Raw genomic sequence first — 13,953 nt, 5'->3', positions numbered from 1 at the left:
CTCGGAAAACGGCTGCAATGGGAGCTTGTTCAGACTGAATAATGAAGTGAAACGAAATGGCGATTCGGTCTGAGTGTCAGTTTACTCATCGTTCTCACGATGCTCTCGAATAAATGTTTTGTACCCAGACTGTTGTAATATATGCCTGTACACAGGACACATGTCCAGCACACCAGCAGCTAAGAGTCCCTGTCTGACCCCCATCTGACCTCTGTCTGACCCCCGTCTGACCCCTGTCTCTTCCCAGCTGGAGAGGCAGCTAGACCGGCAGCACAGTGACCCAGAGAGTTCACCTGAGTTGGTCAGGGTTAAAGAGAGACTGAGGGAGAGGCCGTGAGAGGGCAGGAGGTCTGCAGACTGGACCGGGGGGGCCTGACTGGACATCTGGGGGACGACTGAAGGAAGGACCGGGCTTCGCTGACCGCCAAACACCTCGACCCGCAGGGGTCCTCCAGGCTGGTCCGGGCCCGGACTCTAACAGGGGGTGGCTGTCGGTGGCAGACAGCGGTTTGGCAGGTTCAGTTACTGTATACCGTACTGTACACTATGTACTGTATGTGTGAGACTGGGTCGCTACCCGACACTATCTACCACATGTAAGTTATTGTCTGAAAATATAATGTAGGTTATTACTCATCTAGGGTTAGAGATCTATGTACTGTATGTGCAATATGTTGTTGTTGTTGCTGCTGCTGCTGTTGTTTGTGTACAGTAATTTACCTATTGCACAGTGAACGATGTGTAACTGATTTGAGATTGAGATTGTGTAACTGATTAGAGATTGTTTACGATGTGTAACTGATTTGAGATTGTTTGCTTTGTTATAGTGTCTTTGTTATGGTGTTTATTTTCCTGATTTCTCCTTCCCAACAGAATATCCTACAGTATACTGACTAACTGTATTGAGCAATCTTTTATAAAATATTGTTCTGAAAATAGCATTTTTTCCACTTCACAATACAAGACAATCTCACTGTATACATGTATGCTGACTGACTACAGCATTATTACTGTAAAATCTAACCCAAACAGGTCCAAATACTACCACTACCAGCAGGCTGGTATGAGTAGTCTCTCATACCAGTCCTACAGCCTGTAGTCTCTCATACCAGTCCTATAGCCTGTAGTCTCTCATACCAGTCCTATAGCCTGTAGTCTCTCATACCAGTCCTATAGCCTGTAGTCTCTCATACCAGTCCTATAGCCTGTAGTCTCTCATACCAGTCCTACAGCCTGTAGTCTCTCATACCAGTCCTATAGCCTGTAGTCTCTCATCCCAGTCCTATAGCCTGTAGTCTCATACCAGTCCTATAGCCTGTAGTCTCTCATACCAGTCCTATAGCCTGTAGTCTCTCATACCAGTCCTATAGCCTGTAGTCTCTCATACCAGTCCTATAGCCTGTAGTCTCTCATACCAGTCCTCCAGACCGGTGTCAAAGAAGGTCTAGCAGCTGATTATCTGGAGTAAAAGGACAGAACGCACACTGCATAGACAAGGAAGTTTTATTTTATTTCTTGCAGTCGGATCTCCGTGGTACAAATTATTAGCTTCCTACATGTTGATCAATAACCCATGATGCATTGCATCCATACATTTTTAGCTCAAAACAGCTTTTACAAAAATGATATACAATATATATACTTATATATAATATACACGTTTCTTTATGCATTTAGATGAATTTATAGTGAGTAAAATAAGCTTCACACAAATCACAACAGAGAGAAACAAAAATCTAAAGAATCTCATTCCTAAAGAAGTTATTATTATTACAGCCAGAGTTTGAGTCATCAACAGCAACAACTACTGTATCAGACTCAAAACACGAAGCCCTTCACATACATGTTGCATATTTCCCCCCCATTGCAGTCATCTGTGGAGTGAAGCTGATTGCCTACTTTGACTCTACAATGGATTTGACCGTGATGCCATTTTGAGGCCATTACTATGGACAAATCAAGGTAACTAGCAAATAATGGTCAACTCACAACTCGCAGGCCCTCAAATTAAAAAGATAAAAAAAGTAGGTGTCATCCCAACAGCACTGAAAACACCGTATTGCATCAATCGTTATTTAGCATGCCCTTGGCGGCCACGCTGATGTTTCAACTGCAACTGTTGCCATGGCGAAAACAACAAACTAACCCTGACCCTAACAACACTGTATCTGGCTTGACCGTTTGGCCTCCATTCATCGCACTCTGTGTTGTGTGTGTGTGTGTTACAACAACTGATACAGTACCAAGCTACGGGTCAGGAATGCATGGGTTTAAACTACCAAAGAAACAAAACTACAAAGAAAGTAACTCAAAGGAGGTTCATGTACTAAGATTCCCTCTAAACCAACAGAGGGCAGCAGGATGGTGTCAGACCACCAGGGGGCAGGATGGGACCCTTCTAGTCAACGCAGAGGTTATAGTACAGTTCAGACTGGGCTGTACTTGCAACATTACTTCTGGAGTTTCTCACTTCACATTATAATATTTCAGAAATACAGAATAACAGTATTTAGTAGTTTTTCAGTACAACAGAGTTATAATAAGTATGTGTGTTTATACATATATGTTGATCTTCATTCATGTAAACATATTCACCAGGTCATGCAAACAGTAGACCAACACTTCTCCCACAAGAGGTGCACAGTTACAGAGCAGGCTGAGCGTCAGACTGAGATCCCGCCCCTCTAGCCAGAGGGGGTGGGGTCAGAATGCTAATTGGCAGAAGAGGTGCTCAATCAGGGGCATTTGAGAGGCTGCCGAGAGGTCAGCACATTACAAGCTTGACCCCATACATGTAAAGTACCTCCCTGTGATTCGGGATTGACCCTCTCAATGTGCGCCGGGTGTCACAGCGACCCGACCCCAGCAGGGACCTCAGTCTGACGGTCCACTAATAGGACAGAGAAGTCTCCCTTTGATATCCAGACATTTCAAATTTTATTCCAACTGACGCATGCAGATCCTCCAGACCAGAACCGCGCTCGCAGACCCAGTCTGAGCCAGAATACACCGTAGAGTCCAGACTACCTCATCATGCTGTGCCTCGCGTTTCTTCTACGGTAGGAAGACAACACTGGTGGTTTGTGAGCAGAACGGAACGACAGGGACAGACACAGAGCTAAGGACGGAGACGGGTGGTGGTTTCAGTTGGGGTGGACACATTTCAACCAACACGGCAGAGTTTCAGTCAGGATGGACATTTCAACCAACACAGCCGTGTTGCAGTCGGGGTGGACACAATTAAACCAAAAGCCCATGTTTCAGTCGGGGTGGACACATTTCAACCGCACAGCCGATATTTCAGTCGGGGTGGACACAATTAAACCAACACAGCCATGTTACAGTCGGGGTGGACATAATTAAACCAACACAGCCATGTTCCAGTCAGGGTGGACACATTTAAACCAACACAGCCATGTTTCAGTCGGGGTGGACACATTTCAACCAACACAGCCTATGTTTCAGTCGGGGTGGACATAATTAAACCAACACAGCCTATGTTTCAGTCGGGGTGGACACAATTAAACCAACACAGCCGTGTTTCAGTCGGGGTGGACACATTTCAACCAACACAGCCATATTTCAGTCGGGGTGGACACATTTCAACCAACACAGCCGTGTTTCCCACTAACAGAGACATGCAGCTCCATTTCCCTTTGAATGAAGAAGTAACAGTGAAGACACAGCATGCTCTTCTGAGGCAGAGAACCACTCAGTTTCTGACAGAGGAGTATTATTACCTCCCTTACTGTGTGACCATGCAGGTCGGTGTGGTCAGGCTTTAATGAACACATCGCTACGGACCAGGGATGTGACACCATGCAGGAGGAAGACGGAAATGATATGATATGAGAATGATATACAAACACTGCCTGTCTGTGCCACTGTAAGCAGCTGAGCATGTCACCTCCGTGCGGCTGTGTCCAGAACCACCTCCATCAGAACCACAACCCAGCAGCCTCTGGGTTTGAATTCATGCCTGTGTCTTTACTGGAGCTCTGTCTTAGTGAAGAACTCTCGTTCAGGCAAACGGAAACAAGCAGAAGGTCAAGGATGGTCGATCTGGGAGAGCCACACCAATGACCGGACAGATGACCAGAGCCTGAAGCACCGGGGGCCTGGGGGTTACTTGGGGCCCGGGGCCTGCATAGTGAACACACAGAGGACCAGTGGACTGACTGAGAGATCTCTGCCACACATTAGTGGAGAGCATCTTAGGGAGCTGTTGTCAGCGTTTGTGGACACTCATCCGCATAGTAGTGACCTCTCTGACCGGGTCACTGTCTCCAGTCGACTGGGCTCCAGACCCTGAGAGGTGGCTCTGGACACGGCACACGTTCCCCCCTTCCCTGGACTGAGACAGCGAGCTGGCTCGTCATGAGCTCCCCCTAGTGGATCCTGCCTGATACTACCGCTACTCTGCGCTCCTGGCCAGACTGGGCGGGCGGGCTCTGGTGGCGCCATGGAGAGTTATCGCCATGGTGACGGAGGAGAGGAGAGGAGAGGAGGAGGGGGGAGGGGGGTGGGGGGGTCAGGGGTCGGGGGTCGCGCTCAGACGCGGCTGGCCGGCCGGCAGCAGTAGGTGCAGCTCCGCAGGCTGTCCCGGTCAGCGCTGCCCTCCGCGCTCCCCCGACGGCCGTCCTCGCCCCGGGACACTGGAGACCAGGAGAGGAGACATGACCGCCACAGGCTCCACACACACAGGGTCAGAGAGAGAGAGAGGGAGAGAGATGGGGGGGGGGAGAGAGGGGGAGGGAGAGAGAGGGAGAGGGAGGAAGAGAGAGGGAGAGAGAGGGGGAGAGAGAGAGGAGGAGAGAGAGAGGAGGAGAGAGAGAGGGGGAGAGAAAGTGGGAGAGAGAGAGAGGAGGAGAGGGAGGGAAAGAGAGTGGAGATAGAGAGAGGGAGGGAAAGAGAGGAGGAGAGAGAGGGAAGGAGAGAGAGGGGGAGAGAGAAAGACAGAGGGAGAGAGAGAGACAGAGGGGTGAGATGATAGTGAGAGAGAGGAGGATGATGAAGACCCTGTACTGCTCACTTACAGCTCTCCTCCTCCTTCCCCTCCTCCTCCTCCTCGTCCTCCTCGGGGAGCAGGTGGCCGTGACAGGGGCTGCTGGGCGCCATGTGGCTGGGGCCCTCCAGACCGGGGCCCTCCAGGCCGGTGCCCTCCAGGCCGGTGCCCAGCTGTAGCCTACGCATGTGTCTCACCACCACGGTGGCGTTGAAGGCTTGCTGTGTGAAGAGAGGGTGAGAAACAGATCACACGCCTGGCTCCACCTTCATCCAGTCATTGGTTTAACCAACAAACCTTCATCTAGTCACTGGTTCACAATACACCTTCATCTAGTCACTGGTTTAACCAACACACCTTCATCTAGTCACTGGTTTAACCAACACACCTTCATCTAGTCACTGGTTCACCAATACACCTTCATCTAGTCACTGGTTCACCAATACACCTTCATCTAGTCACTGGTTTAACCAACACATCTTCATCTAGTCACTGGTTCACCAATACACCTTCATCTAGTCACTGGTTCACCAATAAACCTTCATCTAGTCACTGGTTCACCAATAAACCTTCATCTAGTCACTGGTTCACCAATAAACCTTCATCTAGTCACTGGTTTACCAATAAACCTTAATCTAGTCACTGGTTTAACCAAGACATCTTCATCTAGTCACTGGTTCACCAATACACCTTCATCTAGTCACTGGTTTAACCAACACATCTTCATCTAGTCACTGGTTCACCAATACACCTTAATCTAGTCACTGGTTCACCAATACACCTTCATCTAGTCACTGGTTCACCAATACACCTTCATCTAGTCACTGGTTCACCAATACACCTTCATCTAGTCACTGGTTCACCAATACACCTTCATCTAGTCACTGGTTCACCAATACACCTTAATCTAGTCACTGGTTCACCAATACACCTTCATCTAGTCACTGGTTTAACCAACACATCTTCATCTAGTCACTGGTTCACCAATACACCTTCATCTAGTCACTGGTTCACCAATACACCTTCATCTAGTCACTGGTTCACCAATACACCTTCATCTAGTCACTGGTTCACCAATACACCTTCATCTAGTCACTGGTTTAACCAACACATCTTCATCTAGTCACTGGTTTAACAATAAACCTTCATCTAGTCACTGGTTTAACCAAGACATCTTCATCTAGTCACTGGTTCACCAATACACCTTAATCTAGTCACTGGTTCACCAATACACCTTCATCTAGTCACTGGTTTAACCAACACATCTTCATCTAGTCACTGGTTCACCAATACACCTTCATCTAGTCACTGGTTCACCAATACACCTTCATCTAGTCACTGGTTCACCAATACACCTTCATCTAGTCACTGGTTTAACCAACATATCTTCATCTAGTCACTGGTTCACCAATACACCTTCATCTAGTCACTGGTTCACCAATACACCTTCATCTAGTCACTGGTTCACCAATACACCTTCATCTAGTCACTGGTTTAACCAACACATCTTCATCTAGTCACTGGTTCACCAACACACCTTCATCTAGTCACTGGTTCACCAACACACCTTCATCTAGTCACTGGTTCACCAATACACCTTAATCTAGTCACTGGTTTACCAATACACCTTCATCTAGTCACTGGTTCACCAATACACCTTCATCTAGTCACTGGTTCACCAATACACCTTCATCTAGTCACTGGTTCACCAATACACCTTCATCTAGTCACTGGTTTAACCAACACACCTTCATCTAGTCACTGGTTTAACCAACACATCTTCATCTAGTCACTGGTTCACCAATACACCTTCATCTAGTCACTGGTTCACCAATACACCTTCATCTAGTCACTGGTTTAACCAACACACCTTCATCTAGTCACTGGTTTAACCAACACATCTTCATCTAGTCACTGGTTCACCAATACACCTTCATCTAGTCACTGGTTCACAAATACACCTTCATCTAGTCACTGGTTTAACCAACACATCTTCATCTAGTCACTGGTTCACCAATACACCTTCATCTAGTCACTGGTTTAACCAACACATCTTCATCTAATCAATGGTTCACCAATACACCTTAATCTAGTCACTGGTTCACCAATACACCTTCATCTAATCAATGGTTTAACAAAAAACCTTCATCTAGTCACTGGTTTACCAACACTCACCTTCCATTTACTTTTGGCAAAGTTCTTCTTGATTTGGGCGCTGACAGACTCGTGGATGTTCTTGTCCAGAGCAGTGTCTCCACAGATCCTAGGAGGTAGAGAGAGAGAGATTTTAGTTAGTTAAACTAGCCCTGGGCTATAAATGCTGTGCTATATGACATCACTATAACATTCTTGTTCTAACTTGTATGTATGTGTATCTGTCCCTTTGGAAATAAATACATGAAATGAAATGAACATTTGGACAGAGCTGAGGGTTTTAGCGGATGTTTGCGCTGGCGGTGGGGGCGTGGCCTACCAGGGGTGCTGGAGGGCCTCAGCGCAGGTGTATCTCTTGGCGGGGTCTTTCTCCATCAGGTGACAGATGAAGTCTTTGGCTGGAATCAGACCGTTCACATGTCAAATCAAATAACAGCCTGTTTGTTATACCTCAGTAATTCACAATGAAGTTGACAAACAAACCATTCATAGGAGAATTGTTATGTTATGTTATGTTATGTTATGTTATGTTATATTTTATGTTATGTTATGTTATGTTATGTTATGTTATGTTGTGTTATGTTGTGTTACAGTATGTTATGTTATGTTATGTTATGTTATGTTATGTTATGTTATGTTATGTTATGTTATGTTATGTTATGTTAAGACCTTATGTTTTCCTCCACACTAGGAATTGTAATATATAAAATTGCTGACCACCACTTTCATAGAATTTTGAGTGGTTTAGCAAATGTTTTCACACCTGTGGGGTTCTGGGTCTAAAATGACCGCCATAGGAAATTAATGGATACGTTTACCCTAATTATAGTGTTTGAGGCCAGATTCGGACAATCTGTTTTAACTGCTCTTATTAACACAAAAACAAAATTAACACAATTATTTATTATACTCTTATTAACACAAAAAAATATAAATCATCACCAAATTTTGTTTAATGCCTTTTTGGTTCCCCAGGAGAGATTAAACAAAATCTGGTGATGACTTATGGTTTTTGTGTTAATAAGAGCATTTAACTCACTTTTCTGGCCCCCGGGTGATACTGTTTTTTTGCTTCCCTCTGGAATATGTAGAGGTGGGTCGTATGCCCACCTCCCTTGTTCTCTGTAAAGCGCATTGTGTTGCCTCTGGGTATAAAATGCCCTATACAAATAAAGCTTTGATTTGATTGAGTTAAAACAGGCCGGCCAAACTTGACCGCAAACATTATAATAAGTGGGGAAGCAACGGTCACAGGGGAAATGGGATTCAGGGCTTTGAACCAGAACAGGAGCAGGAGGTGTTGAGCGTGGGCCTGAAGGAGGCGTGAAGGACGCACCCGAGTCAGAGATGTCGTCCCAGTAAGGAGAGTCAAACTCATACTCTGCTTTCAGGATCTGTTCGAACAGCTTGGCGTCGTTCTCGTCGTAGAACGGAGGGTAGCCGCACAACCTAGAGGAGCAGAGCGAGCGCGTGTTATGTGAGCGGTAACCCAGGGAGACGCAGGTACGCTCGCTAACGCCGCTACCCAGATAGCAAGCGGACGTGTAATGATTCTGGGCCATATATGGGCCGGAACTAAGCCACAAGAGCCAGATCTGGCCTGTATATGGCCCAGATCCGCTTGCTATCTGGGTATGCTGATGATGGACTTACAGGATGTAGGAGATGACCCCTATGGACCAGCAGTCCACCGCTTTGCTGTACGGCTTCTGGGCCAGAACCTCCGGAGCTGAGAACACACAGAACAAACCCAGATAAACAGAGAGATCAGAACTCTTTGGGCCTCAAAATTGTTGGGGACCCCAACCATGTCCTCAACAAGGAAATTGAGCTGGTGTCCCTAGGCAGAAGATACAGGCTGCCACAATGTAGACTAAATAGGTCTAAATTCTCCTCTGTGCCTCTTTCAATTAAGCTCCTGAATGGATAGATCTATGAAACACTTTATTTTGTATGTATATATATTGTGAGTTGTGATATTGGGGGGTAGGCACTGTACATGTGTTGCTGTGAATGTATTCTGAATGTTTTGTTCTATTTGTGTATTTTATGTGTATATATGAAGTCTCCGACGTAACTTCAGGCGAGGCACGAACGTCACGGCCGGGGTAGTCGGCAGAGGTTAATCAGTCACGCATGACGCCAGCACCAGCTGACTGTAGCTGTCATAGCATTGGTTCAGCTCACTAGAGCGCATGTATTTAAGCTGTCAAAACATGTCATTGTTCGCGCTTGCCATTACTGCTGGTTGTGCATTGCATGCTCGCCCCACCTCCTCCCCTGCTCCTCCTGCGTTTGTCGATGTCATCTCTGTTGTCATCGTTGCTCTCTGTCCGGGGGTATTGCTGCATTCTTATGGTATTCCACTATGCGTCGGCTAGTGGAAGCCAGAGTAGACACTAGCTGGTCTCTGTGGCTCTCCGTGGTGACCGTGGGCCGAAACATCTCCGAATGGCCATCCAGCGGTCCCTCCGGTCACCATGGAGGCAGAGACACTAGGCTGTATCTCCCTCGGAACCCACGAAGCGTCGGCCCGTGGAGGCCAGGGACTATAATGTACAGCAGTCCCCCTGTGGCTCTCTTTGACGGTCTTAGTGGGCTGAGTTACCTCCGAGCGTCTTCCCGATCGCGGCTCACTCTGATCGTCATGGAGGCAGGGGGCTAGATGCCGTTCCCCCTTTCTGGCTCTCTGGGCCAAGCTGGCCCAGAGGGGGGGAACACCTAGATTGCTCCCCCTGCTAACACGCTTTCCACGTCGGTGGAAGGCAGGGGGCCCCCCGCCGGACAAAGCACACCGCCAAAATTAATATGCTATGTATTTATGCCGCGTGATAATAAATGTTCAAATTTGACAAAAGTGATCTCGACTGAAGTTGCTGTTACGCCACGATCCTTGTATGCCCAAGACAAATTTTGCCCTTGGGAGACAAATAAATTCTTCTAATCTAATCTAAAACTGTAGAGAGACTGAGACTTAGAGAGACTGGGATGTAGAGAGACTGGGATGTAGAGAGACTGAGACTTGGAGAGACCGCGGCTGTAGATTTCACTCCCTCAACTGTTTTCTCAGCTGAGTTGGGTGACATCCACAGTGAGGGGGAGAGCGCTGTTGAAGCCCTAGCAGACAGGAGCCGTGGAGGGGATGAGAGAGCTCTTTAGAGGCAGAGAACAGAGGGAATATCAGCTCACTACTGGAGAACAACACGCCTCACAGACGGTCGTGGGCTCATTAGACAAGAGAGCTGAAGGGTTGGGGAGATAGAGAGACACAGAGAGAGAGAAAGAGAGGGGGAGAGAGAGAGAGAGAGAGAAAGAAAGTGAGGGAGAGAGAGAGACAGAGAGAGAGAAAGAAAGAGAGGGAGAGAGAGAGAGAGAGAAAGAAAGAGAGGGGGAGAGAGAGAGAGAGAGAGAGAGAGAGAAAGAGAGGGGGAGAGAGAGAGAGAAAGAAAGTGAGGGAGAGAGAGAGACAGAGAGAGAGAAAGAAAGAGAGGGAGAGAGAGAGAGAGAGAGAAAGTGAGGGAGAGAGAGAGAGAGAAAGAAAGAGAGGGGGAGAGAGAGAGAGAGAGAGAGAGAGAGAGAGAGAGAGAGAGAAATAAAGTGAGGGAGAGAGAGAGACAGAGAGAGAGAAAAAGAAAGAGAGGGAGAGAGGGAGAGAGAGAGAAAGAAAGTGAGGGAGAGAGAGAGAGAGAAAGAAATTGAGGGAGAGAGAGAGACAGAGAGAGAGAAAGAAAGAGAGGGAGAGAGAGAGATAGAGAGAGACAGAGAGAGAAAGAAAGAGAGGGAGAGAGAGAAAGGGAGAAACCGAGAGAGGAAAGAGAGAAACAGAGAGGAAAAAAGAGAGAGGGAGAAAGAACCAGAGAGAGAAACCGAGAGAGAGAAACAGAGGAAGAGAGAGAGAGAGACCTTACCCACGTATCCCGGCGTCCCACAGGCGGTGGACATGACGCTGCCCGAGCCCTCGATCTTAGACAGACCGAAATCACTGATCATGATCTTGGAGTCCTCATCCATGCTGTAATACAGAAGGTTCTCAGGCTGGTGGGGGGGGGGGGGCGTCGAGAGGGGAGAGACGCACGGACAGAGAGAGAGAAGAGGACGGATTCAGTATTGATCATGTGACAACAAGCTTTAGAGTATAAAGGCGTGACGGGACGGTGGCGAGCGGTCAGACTCGTCGGACTCCACCTTCAGGTCTCTGTGGACGACGGCCATGTCGTGGAGGTATTTCACGGCGTCCAGAATCTGGTGGATGAGCTTACTGGCGTCCCGCTCCGTGTAGAAGCCCTTCTCCACGATCCGGTCGAACAGCTCTCCCCCGGACACCCTGGGTCAGAGGTTACGAGACGTACAGCAGAGTCAGGTCCCTATATGGTCAAAAAGAAAAAGATGACACAGAAAGAACTGTGGTAGAGAAGAGGACCGACTCACAGCTGCATGACCAGGTACAGGTGAGAAGAACTCTCAAAGATGTCCTCCAGAGAGACGATGTTGGTGTGCTGGATTCTGAGAGGAGAGAGACAGACAGACAGACAGACAGACAGACAGACAGGCAGGCAGGCAGGCAGGCAGGCAGGCAGGCAGACAGACAGAGAGACAGACAGACAGACAGACAGACAGACAGACAGGTAGGCAGGCAGGCAGGCAGGCAGGCAGGCAGGCAGGCAGACAGACAGACAGACAAAGAGACAGACAGACAGACAGACAGACAGACAGACAGACAGACAGGCAGGCAGACAGACAGACAGACAGACAGACAGACAGACAGGCAGGCAGGCAGACAGACAGACAGACAGACAGACAGACAGACAGACAGACAGACAGACAGACAGACAGACAGACAGAGGTCAATACATTGGCAGTGTAATATGTGCTGCCAGGACAAAGCCTTGGCAGATACAGCCCATATAACCCCCCCCCCCCCCCCATCCCCTTTCCTCTGGTTTGGCATCACTGCTCCAGAGGGCTGCACTACTGTACGTCTGCCCAGGATGAGGGCCACTGACCTCCTGCCCAGGATGAGGCCACTGACCCCCTGCCCAGGATGAGGGCCACTGACCTCCTGTCCAGGATGAGGGCCACTGACATTCTGCCCAAAATGGGGGCCACTGACAGCGACGGGGGGGGGTGGGGACTGGATTAAAACCCACAGACTACAGAGATTAGCAGATTAGACTGGATTAAGACCCACATACTACAGAGACTAGCAGGTTAGACTGGATTAAGACCCACAGACTACAGAGACTAGCAGGTTAGACTGGATTAAGACCCACAGACTACAGAGATTAGCAGGTTAGACTGGATTAAGACCCACAGACTACAGAGACTAGCAGGTTAGACTGGATTAAGACCCACAGACTACAGAGACTAGCAGGCAAAACTGGATTAAGACCCACAGACTACAGAGACTAGCAGGTAAAACTGGATTAAGACCCACAGACTACAGAGACTAGCAGGTTAGACTGGATTAAGACCCACAGACTACAGAGACTAGCAGGTTAGTGTTACGGCTCGCATGCCCTCGCCTCCACAACCGCCTCCCTCTCTCCCCTCTGGGCCCGCTGTGCGCTCGGGGCGTCCTACGCGCTCTACCGCACGTCGCATCGGCCCAGGCATGCAACGCTCTGACTCTCCGGAGTTTCCCCCCACTACCGGGCGTTCCCCGTCTCCGGCCAGCTCCGCGGACTCGGCAGTCTCCTCCCACTCCGGTGACGAAGAGTCGGATCCCGACATGCCCAGCACATCGGCCCGTGCGCAACGACAAGAACGGCGCGCTCGTCTCCGACGATGACGCGGGCGCGGCCCTACTCACCGGTTTCCAATTCATCATCACCACACCTGTCCCTCGTTCTGCAATCACCTTCAACCCCTACAAGAACCTGGTCTACACTCCACTCATCGCCAGATCTTACCATAACATATGTGGTAAAGTATAGCCTAGCCTACGACATTACTTACCTGTATTTTTGTAGTGCTTTTTCTCGTTTCCTGCTCGTGATTACCATCAATCACCCTGCCTCTCCTCCTCGTCTCTCCAGTATCCCGGACCCCCTCTGCTGAGTGTACCAGCTAGCAGAGCCCTCACCCTGCTCCACCTCCCGATCCCTCCGGCTCCCTTGAGCCAAGGACATTTATTATTATTTAGTGGCAGTTTCGTGGCTCCTATTATTTCTATCCTATTATATTTTTGGCATCCTTTTTTGTGGCTACCCCTTTGTGTTATCTTATTAAATCGCCCCTCCGGGCTTTACCGTCCCTTGCCTCCTCCTTTCCTGTTGCGCCTGGGTCCCTAACCGAACCATCACAGTTAGACTGGATTAAGACCCACAGACTACAGAGACTAGCAGGTAAAACTGGATTAACACCCACAGACTACAGGGACTAGCAGGTTAGACTGGATTAATGGGCCCCCAGAGGAGACCCCATGTCTAGCCCCCCTGGGGGCCAAGCTACGGCGGGGCCAAAATCACAGGTATAGACATTACACAACACCAGGGGGGACAGATAAATCGACTGAATCAGTTCAAAGTCACAATTCAAATCATTTCCTCTGGCCAACACCACAAACCTAAACGAACCATTTTCCTTCCATGCCACAAACCGAAATGAACTCACCCATAGCTGAATAAAGTATTACAGCTTAATTTCAACAGTGTTGAACAACCACCGACTGATCTGATGGTGGATAAGATTTAGCTGTAAGATTTATGCCCGTTCAAAATGCACTTGCCGTGACATTGCGTTCCCCCTCCCATTATATGCCCATCGCCCCGCCCCCCCCTACCAGAACCCAGAAC

The 13,953-nt window shown here is 48.5% G+C and overlaps 1 protein-coding gene across 1 annotated transcript in view; it reads right to left on the bottom strand.

The window, feature by feature from the left end:
- Nucleotides 1–4,551: 4,551 nt before the first annotated feature.
- camk1a (calcium/calmodulin-dependent protein kinase Ia) overlaps nt 4,552–13,953 on the bottom strand; it is a gene marked incomplete at both ends in the record, with an annotated part of 23,580 nt that continues 14,178 nt past the window's right edge. Inside the window, 9 exons of the mRNA XM_084446286.1 lie at nt 4,552–4,655; nt 5,037–5,226; nt 7,181–7,268; nt 7,479–7,557; nt 8,496–8,608; nt 8,813–8,888; nt 11,068–11,194; nt 11,345–11,483; nt 11,588–11,662. Coding sequence (XP_084302412.1) covers nt 4,552–4,655; nt 5,037–5,226; nt 7,181–7,268; nt 7,479–7,557; nt 8,496–8,608; nt 8,813–8,888; nt 11,068–11,194; nt 11,345–11,483; nt 11,588–11,662 — 991 coding nt within the window. The remainder of the gene's footprint in view (nt 4,656–5,036; nt 5,227–7,180; nt 7,269–7,478; nt 7,558–8,495; nt 8,609–8,812; nt 8,889–11,067; nt 11,195–11,344; nt 11,484–11,587; nt 11,663–13,953) is intronic.

The sequence above is a fragment of the Borostomias antarcticus genome (genome assembly GCF_949987555.1).
Source record: "Borostomias antarcticus genome assembly, chromosome: 11".
NCBI lineage: Eukaryota > Metazoa > Chordata > Actinopteri > Stomiiformes > Stomiidae > Borostomias > Borostomias antarcticus.
The sequence above is the reverse complement of the archived record's forward strand: the minus strand, read 5'-3'. Positions and strand labels throughout refer to the sequence as shown.